Source organism: Perna viridis, chromosome 10 (genome assembly GCF_037379345.1).
Source record: "Perna viridis isolate PV_CMFRI_1.1 ecotype Kerala chromosome 10, ASM3737934v1, whole genome shotgun sequence".
NCBI classification, from domain to species: domain Eukaryota; kingdom Metazoa; phylum Mollusca; class Bivalvia; order Mytilida; family Mytilidae; genus Perna; species Perna viridis.
Window position 1 is genome coordinate 34,327,600 of NC_142454.1, and position 24,119 is coordinate 34,351,718.

At 33.7% G+C, this 24,119-nt stretch overlaps 3 protein-coding genes across 6 annotated transcripts; 2 read left to right on the forward strand and 1 right to left on the reverse strand.

The window, feature by feature from the left end:
- Positions 1-6,983: 6,983 nt before the first annotated feature.
- LOC148605535 (uncharacterized) lies at positions 6,984-12,540 on the forward strand. The gene is made up of 4 exons (XM_088547594.1): positions 6,984-7,048; positions 7,643-7,824; positions 9,791-9,949; positions 10,379-12,540. Exons 1-4 carry the CDS (start codon positions 6,984-6,986, stop codon positions 10,768-10,770), a joined length of 798 nt encoding a protein of 265 aa, XP_088403720.1. The 3' UTR covers positions 10,771-12,540.
- On the reverse strand, positions 10,904-13,918 carry LOC148605536 (complement C1q-like protein 3). 4 transcript variants are annotated; one of them, XM_088549886.1, is made up of 4 exons: positions 13,738-13,918; positions 12,704-12,828; positions 11,535-11,608; positions 10,904-11,256 (listed from the first exon to the last, which is right to left on the reverse strand). In XM_088549886.1, the coding sequence occupies exons 1-4, from the start codon at positions 13,881-13,883 to the stop codon at positions 10,921-10,923; spliced, it is 681 nt and encodes a 226-aa protein (XP_088406012.1). In that variant the 5' UTR covers positions 13,884-13,918; the 3' UTR covers positions 10,904-10,920. The 4 variants fall into 4 exon arrangements, with proteins under 4 accessions (XP_088406012.1, XP_088406011.1, XP_088406010.1 ...); XM_088549885.1 differs by having other exon boundaries at positions 11,535-11,611; XM_088549884.1 differs by having other exon boundaries at positions 12,674-12,828.
- A 4,268-nt stretch (positions 13,919-18,186) lies between these two features.
- LOC148605537 (UPF0462 protein C4orf33 homolog) lies at positions 18,187-24,057 on the forward strand. The gene is made up of 6 exons (XM_088550188.1): positions 18,187-18,347; positions 18,658-18,847; positions 19,018-19,075; positions 19,885-19,936; positions 22,848-23,038; positions 23,847-24,057. Exons 1-6 carry the CDS (start codon positions 18,288-18,290, stop codon positions 23,971-23,973), a joined length of 678 nt encoding a protein of 225 aa, XP_088406314.1. The 5' UTR covers positions 18,187-18,287; the 3' UTR covers positions 23,974-24,057.
- Positions 24,058-24,119: the final 62 nt, after the last annotated feature.

Sequence of the window (24,119 nt, forward strand, 5' to 3'; positions counted from 1 at the left end):
AAGAAGGTCATCTGTTGACTGAAAATTTTGCTCATTATATATTTTATTATAGTGTATTAACATCTTTATCGGTATCGTTGTACAATCCTTTAGATTTATATAATTTTTCTGTTTGTGCTGCATCGTCATGACTCGACGATCCGATACCCATTAAGTTTGTTGGTTGGCGCCTCCCAACATTTGATCATAAATTTCCAATCCTGCCGCTTTCGAAATTTTCGCTATTCATCAGTCAATATATTGAGGATGAAACTGGGAAGTTAAGAAGCCAAGGAGTGACACACTTCAATTTTGAATAAGAATAACAGGGGTCTCCTTTTGTAGGGTTCCGAAGATTAACATCAATGCAAACCGTATCTCCGCTAAAATGCATGAAATCTTGGTATATCTTAAATTAGGGTTCAAAAACTAATTTTAATAAATGTCACATGGTTATTGAAACCACTAAACATCAGATGGTTCACTGTCAGACCATGCTTATTTAACCTGTCAACCTACATGTATAGGGCATTGTCGCACCCCATTAAATCCACCGGCTGTTTTGGAGACATGAATTAAATACAAACATAACACAGGATGCAGCTGACTAAAATAAAAGACAACTTCGTTCACATAAAATATAGACGCTGAAATTTGCATTTAATATTCGAAAAACCGACAAAAAGCGGAACTGCAGACAACAATTAGAACGGCAGGATTGCTTGGCAAAAATATTATATAAGACCTGTTATAACAAATACTATCACTGCATGTAGGCTACCAAGCACAGATATTTACACATGGACGTGAAGAATTTACATGTACATCCATGCTCCTCCTGAGTGGAGCATCAAAGTACTTCCTCAGGTAACAGTTTTGATATAAAAACGGGTATTTTAAGTATCTACATGTTTTTGGCGCATGTATCAGTGTACAGTAAATACGAAATGTTGGAATATTTACTTTATATACAAGAAACTTAAGCGACATGATTTTATACACAGAAAGTTGCATAAAATTGACCAGCATTTTGCATATATTAAATTTGCAATATCGAATACATGTAAGGACATGTTTGATATGTACACATTGTAAATGTATATGTATTTAAGATTTTTCCCTAATAAAGAAAGCAGTGTTGAAAGAACTTTGTTATATAGAACTGTACTTAATCATTGTAATATATAAATACCCAGACCTGGATTTTTTTACAGGCAAACAAAGCAAACGGCTTTTATTTTTTCTACTTTCAAAATAAAAACAGAAGCGAGTAAAAACTTTGCCCGATCGCATAAATAAATAAAATGCGTTGCAGCATTTATTACAAAGAAAATTATCTTTAGACAGCGTGCTGCAGATTTCTATACACTAATGCTTATACGAGCTTATTTAAAGTCTCTCATTTTTGTACTACGTTCCATGCAAAAGAAAGTCATAATGTAGAACAGCCTTTTATCGAGGACATTTATACGGATATTAGAGCAAAAAATATTGAAAACTATTGGATTCCAACATTAAATCCGTAGAAAAATCCCACGTAAAGGACAGTAATGCGGTTCAAAGTATATAAGTGCATTCACGTACATGCATGCATGTTTATAGCAGTGGCTATATCACAATCGACGTCTGATCAAAGATTACTTCAGACTTTATTTCATTCTTTGGCATAAAGATGAGATTAAGAGCTCTTTAATTAATATATCTAATCCACTTGTACAGTGTAATTAGGATTTCAGTGTATATATTACACGTGTGGCCAGGTACTTAATCATGTGACAGTTAGCTAGGTCACATAATACATGTACGACAGTCATTTTTGACGGGATTTTAAGCATGATTTAAGAAGGTTTTTTGTTAAATGCACATAGAGATCCAGCGTTAACCAAAAAATCCTTTTTCCTGTAGAAAGGTGTTATAAATGCACACTTTCAGTTTCAATCTTTTTTGGTTAACGCTGGATCTCACTGTAGAATAAGTGGCAGAAGAGTGAAAAAATGCCGTTTTCAATGATTGACAGAATAGCCCTCCAGGCGATTTTTGTGCATTCGTTTCTGTACTGGTACTCTTTAAATCACAAACTGAATGCATAAAATTGAAAGTTTACAATATGTATTACATTATTATTTAGTTTTCTTCCGAATTGATTATATTTTTTAACAATTATTTCAGTAGGCAGAACAAGGCCTTATGGACCCTCATCCTTTGATCACAATTTGACCTCATTAACAGGCTATAATTGTGTCTAAAATACAATATAAAATGACTAATTAACAAAACAATAAGTCTATATTACTGCATGAAAAAGCAGATGTAGATGCCCTTTACGAAAACAAAAATAATAATGACCATCGTTTACATTACATATTACACATCAATAAAAGAACATATTTATCGTAAAAGATGCCAGCCGATAACAGCTTATGAAACACTACGAATAAAACAAACCACAGAAAGTAAGATGTCTGTAAAATATTTTATGTACTCAACTGGCTAAAATTGGAACCATTTCTAAATTTGACATTAAAATTTTAAGTTTGTTATCGATATCTAAAAGGTAAAAGTCCTTATTAAAAGCACAGACATTGATAAATAAATCTTCTCGTAAGACTAAGTAAAAATTACTTTCAAACAAAAAGCGTTTCTCATCTTCAATACTATTATTGTTACAGTAAATACATAAACGTTCATTCAGAGGTATAGGTGGTCTATTATATCTGAAAGTTTCAACTTTGAGTTGAAATGAACCAGATCTGTTACATTACATTCAAGGGTTTAAAACTTGCAATTGATCTTAGTTGATTGACTAGTTTGTGACCACATTATATGACGTTTTTGTTGCAATAAACAACTGATTTGTTCTGCTGCAGATCTTACAACTTATGCATTAGCAAAACAAAATTTAGGTTTAACAGCTTGTCTGATATATGATTCATTGTAATAGTTATAAAAGGTGCTTATGTTAACTTATAAATGTTGCTGTTTAAATATTGTTTGATGTGAAAGGGCTATCAAGAGAAACGGGATTTGAAGGGTAATTAAAAAACATAATCTAAGGATAAAGATTATACGAAAATGAAACAAAAGAACTGATCAACCCGGACTCCACTAAAAACAGGGATCATGGATTAGGTAATGTCCTCTGCTTCTTTTTAGAAACGCCCACCGAGTTGCTTATAAATTATCACGTCCTGGGTAGACGATGAAAGTGTTAAAACACACGACAGGGTTAAAAAAAATCGGTTCTCATGGTGCAAACGGATACACATAACGACCCACGAGTTTGTGATGACTATTTGTAGTAATGCCTTTAATCATGTATCAACATAACCCTGCTGCTGAAGGACTGAGTTCCGATAAGCTCTAGCATAACGAATGATTTGTCATACACCTTCGTTTGGGTGGGATAGCTATAAAATCAGGCTCTTAAGAGTGAAACAATAGATCAGCGAGTGGCAGAGCACAATTTGTTTGCATTGGATTACCGACTGTCCGTTGAAAACCACGCTCATCATAATGGACAAAACTATGTTGTCGATAAAATTCCAACATTTTCACAACAACTTCTTCGGTATATTTAGAAAATGATTTGGAATCCTTTTTTAACAAAGTATGAAGAATTTTTGCCAAGTACTACGTATTTGTATTTATGTGTTCCATCATTTCTTAGAGTAACATGAACGTATAATGCTTTTACGTTAATTACAATGTTAATAACTAAAACAAATATTCTACATGCTGTGTAAAATCATTTCCATCGTATTTTGTATGTGTATAATTTGTATTATTTATTATTACTACAAAAAATGACAATGCTCTTTCAGAGAACTAATGTGTATAACTTCAAAATATCTTTATCAGAAGAAACTTAACGACGTCGGTGTAATTCTTTGTTAGTAAAGATGAACTTCGGGTAATAACTCTACCGAATTGATAAACTCTTGGCAATAGTCAAAGGGAAGAGTCAAGAGCGAAATTTGTGATCGACAACAAATTTGTCCAATGTGATGGACGCGTTTTCAAACAAATGGTCGGCATTCCAATGGGAACAAATTGTGCTCCTCTACTTGCTGACCTATTTCTTCACTCTTATGAGGCTGATCTGATCCGAAACAAAGAACATCGTTTAGCTAGATCTCTTAATCTCAGTTTCCGCTATATAGATAACAATCCTAGTTTAGGGGATTTGATACATCGCACATACCCCAAAGAATTTGAGATAAAGGATACTACAGACACTGTGATGTCAGCCTCCTATATTGACCTACATTAGAGGTTGTTGGTTTGATTCCCAACCGAGGCACATCTATAATGCGGTAGTCACTGGTTATCTATGAAGCATGCTTCATATAGGAACATCAACAACACAGACACAGTGAAGTCATTTATTGACCTACACTTAGAGATCGATGGTAAAGGAAAACTATTGACTAAACTTTACGACAAACGTGATGATTTCTCATTCAGAATCGTTAACTTTCCTTTCATCTTTGTCAATATCCCTTCAGCACCTGCGTATGGAGTTTTCATATCACGACTCATACGCTATGCCAGAGCTTGCTGTTTAGACTTTTTGTATCGCGCTAGACTTCTTACAATTAGATTTCTGGAACAAGGCTATGTTGCTGCAAGATAGAAGTCATCCGAAGTTTAATTATTTCAGGTATATTGCAAAATAAAACGGGGTAACATCAAATTGAGGAAGGTCAAAATCAGTAAAATCAGTAGTCAAAACAGTTCAGAAAATATGAAGAATAGATACGTAAAAATAAAAGGAAACTAAGGCAACTAAAATACAAGTAAAACAAAGAAGACATCCACTTCAAAATATGTCTTGAAATTGGGGAAGGCGTCTCGTAAAAGATGAAAGTATCAACGAAGGTTTTATGTTAGATTTGTCAACTAAAGTCGTTGTAATACCTTAAACCCCAATTTTGCCAAAAATAAAACCTTTAATTTAGCATTATTAAGCAAAAAAACCCATAATCTTTTAATATCAATCAATAGAAAAAAATTTAAAAGACAATAATAATAATAATAAAACAAACAAACAAAATAACAAACAAAACCCAGAAAATTAATGAAAATACATAATGCAATTTACATTTTATCTGTAAAATATCTATATCAATTAGTGTTTGGTTTGAGTACAATTTGCTGATGTGATAGTAAATGTGTATGGCCGATTTATTCAATTTCCAATCTTTCACTTGCGCCAATTCATTATTTCTTTTGCACTTGCACCGTTCACGTGAATAAATAAGTCATGTGAAGCTAGAGTCACCACATATACTGATAGACATAGTATTGTCGAGACACATAACGTGCATATCCACGTAGCAGGTGACAGAAATATTAAAGTTATGGATTTCCGGATACGATCTGGAAAACAGTCGATATTTCAATGGTTTAATAAGTGATTTAGAAAATGTACATAGAGTGTTTTGAACTGTTGAAATTGACTTATCCTGGTCTAAATCCCGAAGTGGGCAAATGGTTACAGTTATAAAATTGAATATGATATATATAAAAGAATGAGAAATATGTGATATTGTTCTGATATAAAATATACTGTAAAAAAATAACAGGTATATATCAGCAAACGGAAGGGGTATATATTGATAGATAAAAAAATCCTTGAAAATTTAAACGGTAATTTACCTGTAACGAAAAAAAAACGTTAGTAAAACTCCTCAAACGCCAACAAAACTCTTGAAAGATCAAACGATGCTGGCATTCGAAAAATATAAACCGATAAAAAATACTACCGACTAATTGAACATGATTTACGAAGATTTTCAACACTCCCATCAAGAACAAACAATATTTCAGGGTGAAAAAAAGAGTTATAAAAATAACCAGAGAACAAATATTGAAGAAAAAAGAACATGCAATAATCTAAATAATGTCCTTTACCCCTTGCACGGTCATTTATTGCCTAACTATATTGCAAAATGTTTCTAATCTTAATACATTGTACTAGGCAGCTTTCAGCAAGAAAGAAGATTTTTAAATAATATTCGTGTATCCTTAGTTTTCGATTTAGAATTAATCCTTCATATGCAAAAACCTAATCATTTAATCTTCTTTATCGGTCAGAAATCATGACAAGTTCGATAGAGTTTATGATTTTTAATGGTATTTGTCAAAGTGTGTTAGCTTTCCACAATGTTTTTGAATACAAAGGGAATGACTATATGGACCATCATTCTATTTCATGGTAAGTGAGGCGAAATGTGCGATGACTATTATACTAGAAATTTATCAACAAAAACAGTTCTTTAAAAATTTGACTTGGAACAAACACTTACTTAACTGTATTAACTTGAAAGGAAATTAAATATCATCAAACATTATGTCAATGATAAATACGATGCATAACGTTTATAATCAACAGGTACAACAGTGAATTCCGACAAACATTACTACGATTTAACAGCAACATTACAGAAAAATACATTTACATCACCGAACTATCCTGCACCATACCCAAGGTAATTTATATATTTAATTAAATAACTAGACTTAAATAAATCTAATAACCCCGGTTACTCGGGGAGAATGAAAAAGAATAGATATGATGGACATGATGAAACGCAACAAATGCACCAGCGTATAACCTAAATACAAAATAATTATACTTTCAGAGGTCACCAAAAGGTCTTCAACAAGTGTAAACATACCTTTTAGTAATCTCTGAAAAGCCCTGACAAGAAGGAAAAGAGCTGCTAGTAATTTACTAGTAATTACTAGTAATTTGGCTTAGGCAAGGGAAAGCAATATCAAGCCTTCCACTTTAAACTTGGCTATCTCAAGATAGACGACATAATGTATTTTCAGCAGCTTAGCAAACAGTTGCCTTGTATACCATTTTAACAGGCATGTGCAGTCGCTGTTTTGGTAGTTTTGCTTTGAATGCAGAGACAATTTTCTTCTCGAGGGAGCACCTGGGTTTCTTTATTGAGGACAAAATTCATGAGTATCTTGGCTTTGTCTGAAGGATGAAAATGGAGAAGTATGCGACCCGAAATATGTCTCCCTCGGATGAAGATGAAGTAGAAGCCTCTAAATAGTAAAGTTGCTATATTAGGAATACTGAAATAAAAAGCTTTTCCACTAGTTACGCGCTGTGTACAGAATAAACGAAGGAGAATTAGCTTTCCACTGGTAACATGTCTTTTGAGCAATATATTTAGTTAATTGTGTAAATTGTAGACAAAAGACAGCAATGATCATAAAAATACAATTTGACGAAACGTGGGTTGCATTTATTTTTATAAAAATTAAAAGTTACACAAACAATTACGAACAGTTCAATTCCCACGAAATCTATTTCATCAGTAAGAGCTGGAATCATAGAATAAAGAGTGTTTTATCTGCCATTCATGCCTAATTGTAATCATGTCATAGCTATTTATTAGGAATTATTTGTACTTTTACTATTTACCATTGATTTTTCCTTTTAATTAAAATCTAATTAAGCACGTAGATATTAGTAAACATATTCGACTTCACAAGCTTATTACTAAATAAAAAGAAAGTTACTCCATTCACTAACAATGACTATGCCACGTTAGTAATAGAAATATTCTTGCTTTTACTTGACATATCCTAGTTACCAATGGACAATTCACTAAATAAGAGTGCACTCAATTCCATGAATCAGTTGTAAGAAGTATTCCTGTACTATAATATTTACGCCTATTGTCTTTACCAGACCAGTTTATGTAGAATGGACAATACAAGCATCTTCGTTTATCAGTAATGGTGTTGTTCATATGAAAGTACAAGACAGTAACATATCCAACACATTCAACTGTTATGAAGATATAGTAGAAGTCATGGACGGTAGGTTTACAACTGTTATGAAGATATAATAGAAGTCAAGGACGGTAGGTTTACAACTGTTATGAAGATATAATAGAAGTCATGGACGGTAGGTTTACAACTGTTATGAAGATATAGTAGAAGTCATGGACGGTAGGTTTACAACTGCTATGAAGATATAGTAGAAGTCATGGACGGTAGGTTTACAACTGTTATGAAGATATAATAGAAGTTATGGACGGTAGGTTTACAACTGTTATGAAGATATAATAGAAGTCAAGGTAATATACTAGTAACTGCTACATAGGTATAGTGGAAGTAATTGACGTTAAGCTTAGAACTATCAGAGAGATGTTGATGTCATGAATGGTATGTGTGAAGCTTTACAGTAGATCTAGTGGAGGTCTTGAACGGTGGATTCATGTTTTGGGTATGCATAGAGTATACATAGAGGTCATGAAAGGTATGTAAGTGATAAGGAGATATGCTGGAGGTTACTTATGCTAGGTCTATAACTAATGTATATATAGTGAAGATCATGGAAAGTAAGTTTGTGATGCTTAAGAGTTATAGAGTAATAAAGGGAACCAGGATTCTAGCGGAAATCAAAAGAATGTAATCCAGTACAGGGACAAAGAACAGACATGGAAAACAGACATACACAACAAAGAACTTAAAGTAACTAAAATAATACATACAAAGTAAAGAAGTAAATGAGCAACTCGGACTCCACTAAAAACTGGGAGCATGGACCAGATGCACCGGTAGGGTAAACGTCCTCTGCCATTCTAGAAACAGCCATCGAGTTGCTCATTAATAGTCAAGTTCGGGGTAGACGAAAGAGGAAAGGAAAACTATGACACGTTGAACAAATCAGCTTTCATGGTGCAGATGGATACACCTTAACGATCCACGAGTTCATAATGACGACCATAAAACTTCTGCAGTGATGACTTCAATTTCGTAGCAACATAACCCTGTTCTAGAAGCCTAATTGTAAGAAGTCTAGCGCGATACAAAAAGTCTGCGTAGTTACGGCAGCTCTGACATAACGTACGAGTTGTGATATGAAAACTCCATACGCAGGTGCTGAACGGATGTCGCCACAAATGAAAGGAATATTACAATTCTGAATAAAAAATCATTACGTTTGTCGTAGAAGTTTGGTCAATGATTTTTCTTAACCATCGATCTCTAAGTGTAGGTCAATAAATGACTTCACTGTGTCTGTGTTGTTGATGTTCCTATATGAAGCATGCTTCATAGATAACCAGTGACTACCGCATTATAGATGTGCCTCGGTTGGGAATCAAACCAACAACCTCCTGCATTCAAAGCGAGCACACTACGACGAGACCACCGATGTTGTGGAGGGTCAATGTTGATAGGCCTATAGCTATTATGGCGCTGTATTTGCGGTTATGAAGTTCTGTTATTGCTTGGGATATATATAGCGAAAGTCATTGATGGATAGTAATTTATATTTCTAACTGTCATAAAAAAGTAGTTGGAGATATTGATTTTAGTTATTAATTTTGTGTACTGTAAAGATCCTGCTAACGTCAGTGGTGATAGTTATTTATATTATGCAGCTGTTATAAGGATGAAGTGGAGGTAATGAATGGCAGTTATTTATATTTTGTATATGTTATGAATATATAACAGATTTAAAAGATTATACGGGGTAAAACAACGTTAAGGAAGAACATCGTAAACGTTGATTGTAGTTGCTTTTACTGTTATGGAAATAAATTGTCGATCATTCATGGATATCATCTTAAATTATAGCCTCAGCAAAATAAACGGCGCAATGTGTGGAATTACTGTTCCATGGTCACTGGGAATGATATGTACTGTCCTTGTAAGATATTTGTGTAATTTGCCATTTGTAAGACAATATCTATTATGCTGCTCATCTTCAGTATGAAATAAACATATTGACTTCGTCAAGTTGTGAGCATTGATTCAGCTTTATTATTATTTTCAGGACCATCAAGTCTATATTCTGTAATACGAGATTGGTGTGGTGATTCTTATCCATCAGAAGAAATCATTTCATCAGGTTCTAGTGTTACAGTAGCATTTTCTGCCAGCAAACGTGGATCAAACTATAGAGGGTTAAGAATAGAATATTGGGCATATTCTAGTAAGTGATTTCAGCATAACGTTCTATTGTGTGAGAGTTGTACCCCGAAATTAGCTCTACTAATACATATCATGTATACCTACATTACACACTATTCTCATGAGAGAAAGGAATTATATATCAAAATTTAGTAATGTTACATCGAGAAAATAAGTAAAACTGATCTATTTGCATAAACAAGATATGGATGTACATAGAAAGAAGAATTTTATTACTATTAGGAGTATGAGTATGAGTATTGATGGTAGAGTTCAAATCGTGTTTTTACTTTGTTAAAAGTTTGGGAAAAAAATAATATTTTTTTTAAATATGCATTTGCTTTCTATTACAATTACCTTGTACTTTAATAGATAAAATAAAATATAGGCATCACAATGAATATCAGTTTTTCATATTTCTTTTAAAAGCCAAGTTTCACATATATTAAAGGTACCAAGAACTACCTACCAGTGAGGATGGCAACACTGAATTGGGGACTTCTTCTCTGTAGCGGAGTTATATATGGAATATTTATTGGAGGATGCATTTTCTTGTATGTCGTCGAAAAGGAAAGGAGAAAAATATTACAAGCAGAGAAAGAAAGCTGGGTAACTATCGATGATGTTCCAGAAGATTACCTTGAGAATCTGGAGGATGATGAAAAAGAAAGACGGAAAAAGCTAAAAATAGTTCAAGAAAGAGAAGCCGAAATGCGAAGAAAAGTTGTAGAGCTCCAAGATTTTCCTCCAATCGATAATTATGTGCAAAGAGTGGTCCATCTCAAAGACTGGAAATCAATCATGGTCGACCTGGATTTTTCTAAAAGAAATAGTGATTTATAAAAGTCACAAAATATTTAAGGACAATGTTGGGAAGAGTATATTTTTATATTCTATATCCTAAAATGCAGCACAGTCAACCTTTAAAATCGTTCTGGAAATATTGCAAAATGATTTGATTTACAAATAACAAATATCATTGTGAATATGATTTTATGAGTACAACATAAACCCTGAGAATGAAGTGAGACGCAAGCCTGTAGCCCCCTCTACATGGCCACCACTATCTTCGTGTATGGTGACAACAACGTCCCCTGCTTTTAGACGGATGACTACAGTATTCCCTCCTTGTAAATCCTGAGTATTATGTGGTGCGTCTACAACAGCGTCGATTATATTCACGTTGTTAACTTTGAGGTAGATGTAAGCTCCTTGTGGCGTATAGCTTCCGCGTTCTCCAATATAGAATGTCAACATGTAAACGCCAGTCTCAGGACAGGTGAAAGCTCCGGTTGTCGCATCATATCCACTGCCATCGTTAGTTATTATCTAAAAACAAATTAAAATGTGAGAAATGTCACATCTATGACAAAATGCTCCCTAAATAGCATAATCATAACAATTGTCACACTAAGCAAACAGTAAACATAAGTTTTCAAAATATTTTTTTCGGAAAAAATCATATATGAAATTTGCCGTATTATATAATTTATCATATATTTCTAATATCAATAACTAAACTGGATCTAACTGATAAATATTTTGAGACGTTAAAAGAAATAATTTGTTAAGTTAAAGCATGGACATTTAATGTGATTAATACACACCTGGTTGTATTTTAAAACTTCTGGCGCCCCTAGGTCAACGTCGTGGTCCAAATATACACTGAAGGAGATACCACCTGCTACAAAATACTTCTTGACTACCAATCTATTTTAAAACTTATGTACAATTGATAGTTGTTAATTCATTACTGTTCTATTTTATTTTATTTCATTTTATTTTATTTTTTTGATTTACCTAATTCTAGTTTGTCCCCTTTAACTTTTTTATTTGTTCTATTATAAATTTCATCTGTCTATTTTGTTGAATACCTAAGGTCTACGAGACTTATTGCCATCATTTCAGACTAGTAAGGCATTGGCGGTACGTCATTGAGTAACGTGTCTTCGGCAACATGATTTTTATTTCAAATGTGCAGTTAACCAAATGAAAAACTCAGATTGGCCTGTTTCTGAATAAGATATAAATTAAAGGTGGTGTCATAATACCATCTTAGCAAGACTTCTTTATTCAAGTTCTGAATTTTATTGAACCAATCAAAAAACACTTTCAAACATTTTATTGATGAAAACTGTTTTTCTTTCAGTTGATAACAGTTTATATATTGCAATTATTCAGTTATTTTAATAAATATTATTTTGTAAATAATGCATATGAATCAGAGTTAGGGCGTCAGACTTGTTTGGAATAATATGACATACTGCCAACACATTACTCGCCAGAATTCAGGTTTTAAGTTAAACGTACCTAACCTCTAGTCAATAAACAATTTATATAAAAAAAATCCTTCAGTAACTTTAGGGTGAAGCTTTTTGATTTGCTAGTTTCATTCTTGATATTTGCTTGTTATTAGATAAATAAAAGTTGTGAAATATTGAAGATTTGTCAACTACGATAGTGATGATTCACACTCTGGATTGTATTATTTCTATTATTTTTGTCTACACATTATCCTTTTCTTCTCTGATAGTATGAACGGGTCGGTGTAGTTCATAATTCTAAACTTATAATTTGTAATTTTCCCCTGTAGGAATAAATATCAAATACCGATTTGTCGTTTTTTTTATGCGAATGGTAAAATGGTAAAAAAAAAGGTTTAATGAAAGCACTTAATTTACATTGAAGTAACTTCATTTTCATTGGTTGTCATTAATGGTAATGTATCATTAACTGCGTTTAACACCTTGCAACTGTCGTTTATCTGACGTTTCACCTGGGGAATTGCTATATACTTTGCGATTACGTTCTCCTGTGTCTAGTAGAGTTTGGAGTTTAACTATTTCCTTTGCTTGTGCAATTATGATTTGTTTCTGTTCTGCAAGTTCATTGTCATAAAACCTGAAATAAAATTTAACAAAGATATAAACAGAACTTACCTTTTAAGAAATACAATTCAAAAATACATTGCCACATTGGTTGTAAAAACATCATTTTTACAATTCTTCGACTTTTTGTATCGCGCTAGAACTCTTACAAATAGGCTTCTGGAACAGGGTTATGTTGCTACAAGATTGAAGTCATCACTACAGAAGTTTTATGGTCGTCATCATGAACTCGTTATGGATCGTTATGGTGTATCCATCTGCACCATGAAAACTGATTTATTCAACGGGTCATAATTTTCTTTTCCTCGTTTGTCTACCCCGGACTTGACTTTTTATGAGCAACTCGACGGGTATTTCTAGAAAAGCAGAGGACGCTTACCCTACCGGTGCACCTGTTCCATGCTCCCAGTTTTTAGTGGAGTCCGAGTTGCTCATTTACTTTTGTTACTTTGTATGCATGATTTTAGTTACTTTATGTTCTTTGTTGTGTATGTCTGTTTTCCATGTCTGGTCTTTGTCCCTGGATTGCATTCTTTTGATTACCGCTATCACCTTGGTTCCCTTGATTACTCTTTCACATAAAATGCTTAAGATGGAAAAAAACTGAGTAAAATCAATATCCAGGCGTTGTTCAATTTGGACACTCAAAGGTTAGTATTGCATCGTTCAATCAAATCATAAGCTATTCTTAGCTACTTCTGATTGATCACCAGAATGTTTTTTTTTAATGATATTCATTTTTCCTGCAATTTGTCTATTTGTTTTTTCCTTTGTATTTTTTCATTCGTTTTTATCATTATAATTCTAGTAAATATGTCCCTTTCATTCAGTATAGTTTAAGTCTAGGAATGTAATATGTTCTTTTCTCGCAGAAGACTGTTACTGAATAGTTTGAGTTATAAAAATAATTCTACCGTCATACCTCTGTCTACTTTGGACATCTGTAATTAGCTGTCTCAATTCCAGAATTTCATTCTTCTTGTTATTTTCTGGGTTAGCGTCAGTAGAGAATCTACATAACAAAACAAAGTTAAACAGAATAGAGATTTTGTTTGAGCGGGGTTCCATGTCAAGATATTTTGTCTTATCTATAACTGTTCTACAAATTGACCGATTTAATGTCAAACTACAGGGTGACAACATTTTATGCGGCTAACTTTCATAATGTATAGAATGCTACTGGAAGTTCGACCTTACGAAATGTTTTAAAATGTTTCATCATATAGGCATTATGGGGAGTTAAACCAACTTACTACCAGTACATTTCTATATATACACGTTACATGTACAACTAGGATCAACATAGTGATGCCAGGAGTAATATACACTTATCAATTAAATATTCAATGAAAGATTTTTTTTCTCAGAATATGACGACTCCATTCGCTACACTGCTTCATCAGATCAAATTGATACAGGGAAGATAACGTTAACTTATAGAAGGGCCTGACAAATTCCCAACGATGTTAGAACTGTCAAATTTGCGAAGCAAATTTTTTTTGGTCGTTCCCTCCACGGGACTCGAACTCGTACCGCTGTGACATATATGGCATGCACTAAGTCCAGCGCCCTAGACCACTCGACCAGCTAGGCTATATAAATATATAACGTCTCAGAACGTGACGACTCTATTTGCTACACTGCTCCATCGGATCAAATTGATACATAAACGTATAGAAAGGTCTGAAAGATTCCCAACGATGTTAGGACTGTCAAATTTGCAATGCAAATTTTTGGTCGTTCCCTCCGCGGGACTCGAACTCGTACCGCTGTGACATCTATGGCAACACCGCCTGCACAAAGTCCAGCGCCCTAGACCACTCGGCCAGCTAGGCTATATAAAAATATAGCTTTCGCTGGCCGGGTCATTCCTCCTCGTAGGATTAATCTAGGGCTGTAACTTAGTACACGATGTATGGTGGTACGGGACAGTTCATTTAGATGTTAATATGTAGGATAGAGGATCAAATTAATGATGCATGTCACAACAAATCAATATTATACAACGTCTCAGAATGTGACGACTCTATTTGCTACACTGCTCCATCGGATCAAATTGATACAGGGAAGATACATAAACGTATAGAAAGGTCTGAAAAATTCCCAACGATGTTAGAACTGTCAAATTTGCGATGCAATTTTTCAGACCTTTCTATACGTTTATGTATCTTCCCTGTATCAATTTGATCCGATGGAGCAGTGTAGCAAATAGAGTCGTCACATTCTGAGACGTTGTATATATTGATTTGTTGTGACATGCATCATTAATTTGAATTTTTAATTTTAAACTGCCTAACACTTTTCATATACGACGGAACATAGTTTAAGGAAAAGGTAAACATTGAGAACATTAATCATTTTACTTCGCGTCAATTTGCTGCATTTTGATTGGTCCAATACGAGGGTAGTATTCTGCGCTATCACATATAAAATTCAAATCGACGAAACTGACTAAAAAATTCCCCATTTTTAAATACATGCACATTTTGAAAGCAAAACATCAATGAATTTAAAAAAACATACAAAACTGATTGTTAGGACTTATTGTGAAAAAAAGAAAATGGAATATTCAGTTTATGTAAAAGATAAATGATTATTTATTCCAATAACTTTTGTCAACGAAGGGTATTACTGCAATTAATTTGGCTTACACCATCCATCACAAAAACGTATTAAACAAATTTCCCCCGTACTTCAAAGACAAGTTAATATCGAATTTTTTCATATTAGTGTACTTCACATGTTGCATTCAAACTTTTGAATTATAAAAACGCTATTACAGGGCCTCGATATTGAGGACTTCAAGGCTAAACCACCTGAATGCTCTTGCAAAAGCTCTCCATTCAAACGTGGTCCTTCCGGTCACGTCATTACGGGAGATTTAAACATTATAGAAAGCGAACCTATCCGTAACGTCCTTTCAAAGCGTTCCTATTACCATAAACACTCTTCATAAATTGGAATTATAACTTTAAATTTCTTACGGATCCATAGAGAATTATGCAGTAAAAAATGGATGGATGAAACAAGAACATGGAAACATTGATTCACTGTCAGAGTGGGTAAAGGCTGTGAGGTCTTTAATTTTTAATCAAATCCTTTGATCTCACTTTCCGCCAAATTGATAACGTATTATCATTAAACAATCCTAGTTTCAGGGATTTCATAAATCGCATCTACCCCAAAGAACTTGGGATAAAAGATACTATAGACACAGTGAAGTCAGCCTCATATCTTGACCTACACATATAGATCGTTGATAAAGGAGAACTATTGACCACACTACACGACAAACGAGATGATTTTTCATTCTGTATTGTCAATTTTCCTTTCATCTGTGGCAACATCCCTTCAGCACCTTCGAATGGAGTTTTCATATCACAACCCATACGTTATGCTAGAGCTTGCCATAACTACGCAAACTTTTGTACCTCGCTAGACTTCTAACAATTAGGCTTCTTGAAAAGGGTTATGTTGCTACAAGATTGAAGTCATCAATACAAAAGTTTTATGGTCGTCATCATGAAAGAGTAATCAAGGGAACCAAGGTTATAGCGGTAATCAAAAGAATGCAATCCAGGGACAAAGATCAGTCATGGGAAACAGACATATACAACAAAGAACATGAAGTAACTAAAATCATACATATAAAGTAACAAAAGTAAATGAGCAACTCGGACTCCACTAAAAACTGGGAGCATGGACCAGGTGCACCGGTAGGGTAAGCGTCCTCTGCTTTTCTAGAAACACCCGTCGAGTTGCTCATAAAAAGTCAAGTCCGGGGTAGACAAACGAGGAAAGGAAAACTATGACCCGTTGAATAAATCAGTTTCATGGTGCAGATGGATACACCACAACGATCCACCAGTTCATGGTGACGACCGTAAAACTTCTGTAGTGATGACTTCAATCTTCTAGTTTACTCTTCTAAAATACATCAAAAACTGACCGATTGATATGAATTGAAACCGGGCAACAATACGGGGCCAATATGGTTCAAATCAGGGCTAATACGGCATCATGACTTCCGGTCGTTTGACACTGCAATTTGTAGTTAGAATTGGATTTCATGAACTTTGATCAGCAGGACTAAAAGCTGCAGAAACACAAAAAGTCTTACATTTTATACGGAAAGGATATTTACGACTGATTAATCCAAATAAACTTACATGTTCTTGGTAAAACACAAAAAACAACTGTTCTACAAATCATCTAGTTGAGTTGGTTAATAAAATTGTCAATAAATATGTAATTTCAGATGAGTCCTGTTACAGGTTTTTGGTCAATCATATTGGCCTCGACAGCCATATATTGTCCTCGGCGATGCCTTGGGACCAATACAACCGCTTCGACTAATATGACAGACCTCAAACCTATAACATGGCCAATATGAAATTACATATTTATTAACATATAGTAATAATCAAATATGATTGATGTCAATATGGGGATAAGACGGAAAATATAACTGAAGATATCTCGTCACATCTCTGAGATGGAAAATTCGAATCGGTCAACCGTATTGTCATGACAACCACACAGCTTTCTTTGTGATAATATAAACCAAGTCAGAAATAAATCCTGTCTTAGAAGCTTATTTCACAGTATTGTCGCTCTATTTATCAAATCAGTGAACAAATCAAATGCACTATTACAAAGACTTAGCTTCATATTAATACAGAAACAGGTCGGACAAAATTGTAATCATATGTAGTGTCGTATCATATGTCCTCAAAATTAGGCAAAAATTGTTCATCAGAAATTCCAAGATTTTAACAATATCAGACTTAGAGTAATTCTTGATAGTTTTTCACCAAATATGCCTGTTAAAATCCCCTTTTTGTATTAACGATCTCACAGAACACAGTTTGTCATGTGGATATTCTGTGTTCAAGATAGGAAACTCAAAAGTTTGTTAACTTTAACAAAAGGTAAGGCTACCATAAGTGAGATATCCATGAAAGTTTTTTATCAATTTTTAAGAATGCGTATCTGATTCACAGTAACACGTTAGCCAATCCATCACTGCTTTGAGTAATGTAGAAAAGAGAATTGAGATAGGTTAAGTTGTGTAGCTTGCAGACCTAACCATATATATAATCAAATAAAAAGAAAGGAGAGTTATTATTAATACCAAATGACGTATAGACACTTGTTTGCCTAGTGAATTTTCAAGTTATTTTTCCTCAATTCATAGTATCATTTGCACACAAATAAAATGTGGTTAGGAGATTACGACAAGATTGTCAAAATATGTCATTAATTCCAGCTGTTTTGTTATGAAATTAAAATTTGTGACGTTAATAATGAATCATTATTCATCTTTTTTGTTTCGTGTACATGTTGAAATCTATTTATATATATCTACTTCGTCTCAAGGTAAAATTTATCTACAAGTTGTAGTTTAGACGGAAGTACTCAACCTTATCTCAGTAAGTCTACAGAAACTTTCTTGTTCTGGAGATTTCCAACATGTATCTGTTTCCCATTTTGTTGTCTAACCTTTTACCAACACCTGGACGGGGAAACACGGTAAGTAACTATAAATTCAACATAATAAATGATATGGTATGTGCTAATTTTTGAATAGGAATCAAAATATGTTAGTCCACATGATAGATACACGAAAAACGAAAGCGTTAACTAACAAAATATTGCGGAACTATGATGAATCCGTTCATTTCAAAGTACAACTTCTATTATCCTTTTCAATAATTGAAAATGAATGTGAATATATCTTTATACAAAAGTTTGCTATTTTGTAAAAAGCCATCATGATAAATTAAGTTTTGATAAACTACACTTCAAACATGTACGTAAACATGTAGAAGTATCACTGTAGGCAGGAATGACTTTTAGCATCAACACAACGTGGGATGGAAATCCAATCAACCATCGACCTATCACTTTGACATTAGAACCAGACAGAAGCCGTAATCTCATCATATCAGTAGAGGGACATTTCTTTAACGACCCAAAGAACCCAGGTGGTTTACCAGGCCAACCTTTTCCGGGCTTATGGGATTATGAAGGTAAAGCAGAGATATTAATTTTTTTGCCAACATTTCGAAATTTATTTCAATTAATTCTTGATATTCAAGGAAAACATATAATTAACTTATGTAAATATTCATTGAAAAAAAATCGCCCAAATTTCCATCTCCAAAAGTGCCATACTATATATTAATCTTTCCCATTTCAGTTGCTGAAGCTTTCTTTCTAAATGACCATAACGACTATTTAGAAATAGAACTCAGCCCGTAAGTACCCATTCTTACAATGTATAACTTGAGTCCTGTCTAACATTACGACTTGATTTAAAGTATATAAGCATTTTATATAACATCAATGTTTTATTTTAGCATTTATATAAAATAAAAGTACTTAAGTTATGGTATAGATGATCAAAGTTTACATCAGGAAACTTATGTGAAAAGTAATAACTGGATGTATATATACTCTAGTAGCTTAACGAATAAACTTTATTAGTTAATATGGTTGTCGGATTTCACTTTGGCACCCAGTATATACTATCAGTAATGGCCAAGTAAACTTGCAATGGATAGTCACAAACGTTATTTATAATATAAGTGTGGGATTGCAACATAAATTATAACTTAACTAACAAACTATTTTTAAATTTGATTTTCAATAAAAAGGGGGAGGGTCGAGAAACTCGGTCTTGTCCTCAAGTACCTATGATTCTTATCAGATTTTGTTGTTAGATTTGAACATAAATTTTATTTTATATTTTTTTTTTGTATGTGGAAAACTATTGCATACATATATGCAAGTTTTGAACATATATTTTTATTTTAGAACATATACACAAAAATATTGCATATATATTTGTACTGTGTAAGTTTTGAACATATCTTTTTATTTTTGAATTTATATAGAAAAATATTGCATGTATATTTGTAGGTTTTTGAATCAATATGTTTTAATAAATCTTGAAACGTTAACGTGCCATAGTCGATACTAGAATTGAACTAAATTAATGATAAATGTATTTTTTGAATGTATTTTTCAATATCACAAACTGTCGATTACTTTTTTGTATTCATAGCCATGGACAACATCTATTGTTAATATTGCATGGACGAAGGAACAGTTTTAAGGTACTGATAAGAATTTCTCCCATATTTGTGAAGTGTTACCAAGACGAGACATGAGCACAAGACAAAAATACCAATTATACATATTGATATTGGTATCAGTAGCATTAGAACCAAAAACACAGGAAGACCAGCAAGAAGTACTCATAACTTACAACATCGAAATCGGAAGCTAAATCCAGTAATACAAGGAATGGATTAAGCCTCGATGTTTTGTGACTTTTGACTTTCGTAATAATGCAAAATCATCCATGATATAAAATTGGTCAGACAAGTCTGACATCTGCTGTTCTGTCATTACATCCCAAGTCCCACTTTCAATACACAAGTTACCAATCAAAGTGATTCTACCCCTTCCAACAATTTGACAAACCCCTTTAATTGAACAAAAATAATGCACCTCGCTACACATTAGTAACCGTATAAAATTCCAGTCATTTCTTACATTCTTAGTAATATTTATACTTAGATTTGTTCACCTCATTCTATCCATTGTTGGTAACCGCGCTGTCATTTTTGATAGAAATTTTTTATTTCAGATCCATTATCGTTTGCCAAAACAATCATTGCTTATCGCTGTAAACATCTTCTTTCCACATGTATCGTTGTTGTCTTATCCAAATATTTAAACAGAACAAGTCTGATATCTTCTATGTTCTTTTTGTGCTTTTTTAGAATGTTTTTCTCCAAAGTTGATATGGCTATGGTCGTCTCTGTTCGTGAATAGAACGCGTTTAAAAAAAAACGCTCCTCTTTTAATGACTATGATATTATGTCGAATAGCCATGTATAAATCCAATCCTTCCTTCCTCTTATAATTACTTTTACTGAGTTAAACCACCATCCCTGTTTTTTTTTATACTGACTACTCCTTTTTCTCATTTTACTGATTGTCCTATATTTTTATTCAAATTTCGTTTATCTAAGTGTTATTTCTATACGCGTTCTACAGTTATCATACACAAACCGTAGTTACAAAAATTCAAGACAATATTCAATTCTGCTTGGTCCATACGATGCAATCCCCTGGAATTCTATGCTGTTCTAAGGTTACGTGTCGCTACCACTACAGTTCTTTGAACCAAAAGTTTGTTGAACCCTTTACTGAACACTTATTGGTTTCTCTGAGATTGAACATTTCTGTCTCTGAACCTTCCTGATATTTTTATTTATCTTTTAACATCTATATTCATTTCTCTCTTATCCAGGTGATTAAGTGGTCAAGTTGTTAAAATGGTAATTTTGCATTAATCACTATCATGTTTGTTGTTTCTCAAAAGGATGGCTGTTAATCCTGAATTGTACCACTTGCAAACACTATCATTTTTTCCGGTCTATTATTGTTATTTTCACATGTAGGTGATTAAAGATTTGTTGAAACGGATTTTTTCATCCCGTCAGTCATGTTGTAATTACTCAACATTAACTCTACTAAGTTGTGTAGTACTATTTGATATTCTTTTTCTAAATCGGTTGGAGTGCCTGCTTAGCTCGCCCTTTAAAACACTTTGTTTTTCGAATTCACTGTAACAAAACAGTGACCAACTTTTGGTCTCCTTCAACAATTACCAAACATTGCTTTTCTGTACTCTTTCTGTGTCTGAATGGCAAGTAGATCCTTAATATAACATGCGTTATGCAACATGAAAAGCCTCGGAATAGTGCTATAGTGGATCCCTTCTCACCGTGAAATATATGACAATGAACAAACTGATATTTTAGCAAAACAAGGTGTTGGACAACAACAAGGGGTCAACCCAGCCTGCCTAGCAGTGATGAAGACCGTTATCAAATCTCTGTATTGTAAATTCTAACGACACAACAGCTACCATTAGCTGTCAGTCGAAACTTGACCAAACTTAGAACAGAGCACGACAGACTAAATCTACATCTAAACAAAGTGATGAAAGTCGTACCATCTTCAATGTGTCCCTGTAGTAAAGCAGAACAGGATACAACTAGCATTCTATAGACATGTAAGAACCATTGAGAATACAGATATGACCATTACCAACCTCAGTTCAAAATAAACTATATGGAACAGTGAGTGACTTACAAAAGGCAACACGATTGGCAGAAAAAGCAGAAATTCAAGTGTGAAGGCGTACGACAAAAAGAAAAATAGTACCAATAAGTACACACAAAAAAGCACATCGCGGACCAAGAACAAACACAGATGCTCCGGAAGGACGAGAAGATCATTTTTCTTGCAAGGTTTTCGCCGTGGCTACTTGTTGGAGGTCAAATCCAGTGAAAATGAAAGATGTCTAAGGCATGCAGTTGTAGAATGCAGAAACAGGAACTCCCTTTTGGTAAATAAAGTCATGATGGCAACCGTAGAATTTTGATATGACAAACATAATCAATGGGCCTTGTCCCAATATTTTTGTTTGAAGTCGTCATGCTTTCTCTAGTAAATCGGGAGAAATGGTCGCAGTTGAATGAATGTGTGTTTCTCTCTGTATTTATGATCTAAAACTTGCCAAGTATCTAATACCAAGTTCAAGATCATCATGTGAAGTTCAAGTAACAGAATTGCTTTTTAAATTTTAAATACGTGGAACCTTTAACATGTTTTAGACAGTTGGAGGTTACTGGTTAAGTCGGAAACGGACACTCCATGTCGGTCAATTAGGTTATAATAACAATCGTAGAATTTTTTAAGTGACGACATTAATCTGTGGGCAACATATCTTGGCCTTGGTAGTTTTGTGTCAGTTGCTGAACTTTATCTAGAAAATTGGCGTAATGATCGCAAAACACTTGAACTGAGAGACAAATCTGAAGTTGGACCTTGTGTAAAGTTCCTACATGGGATAAAAAAATAACATCGGTAGTAGGAGTGTTAGCTAACTTGTTCGTATGTGAAAGCATAAAAAAATATCGTGTCTATCATACTAATGTTATGTTTCAGGATCAGCTACCCATACAATATACAGCAAAAATTACAGGAAACACTTGGAATGGAAGGGCTGTGATTCCTGCATACTACTTCCCGTTCAAAGTTACCAAATTCAATGCCTACGCAATCCATGGCTCTGGGAATAGTAGGATATATGAATCGCTTTATCCAGTACCAACAGGAAAATTCACCGATCCCGATTTGTAAGTGACAATCATAGAATAAAATACATATCTACCTCATACAAGAAAAGAACTATTATTTGCTTAATTGACCTTTCCCTAAAGACATTGAGGTTTTTCTTCAGAAAAAAATGTTAAGTTAAATCGCCTTGTTTTGAGACCAGACTCCCGCTAAATAATAGTAAATACATAGCAAAATTGATTGAATGGCGTAGTTTCATACGACCGCAAAAATAAAACACTAAATAGTCGGAACGAGAATAAGCAGAAGATTCAAACTGGTTAGACATACATGTATCTAGTCCAATTAGGTACAATTAGTCCCTGAACCGATCCGCGCAACGGTTTGACGGATCGTGACCGTTGACTGATCTGATCGCAGTTTTGGTATGTAAAATGACGAATGATTTGTAAAAAATTTTAAAAAATGTAAAACAAAGGTAAAGATTGATGTTCAAATTTATTGCATTGTGTAAATATGTTTAAAATTGACAAAGAAAACACCAGAAACCGCAAAATATATTAACCGCTCTGTGGTCACGTGATGCGATCACCGGTTTGATAGATCGGTTTGACGGATGGATGACTGATCTGAAACTGATCGGTGATCGATGACCGATCGCAATTTTTGTTGCATGGATCGGTTCAGGTACAACTTATCTTTTTTTATTTAACATGGTCGAAAAACTTACATAAAGATCTATTATACCATTTCATAACGATTGTAGTGATACTAAATGAACAACCACAATAATGACCACAACAACAGCATAACATTAAAGTACACTAAAATTATGGAACCATTTATCAAGAATTGTCATATTTGCAGCCACAAGTTGGAATACTTTCAACCTATAGACTTCGGACAACTTTTGCCCATTAACTGGAGCCAAAATTATACATCCGAGGAATGGAAAGTATACTACCAGAATTACCCACCACAGATTGTTGGGTGATCTATAAGATAAAATTACCATTTGGGTAATTTTTTTCTTCGTGTTTTGTATACTAAATGAAGTTTTAATAAATAATAAACTATATTTGTCAGTATGTCACGAATGCCTCCACCTACAGGAAAGTTAAACGTAGAAAAGACAGACAA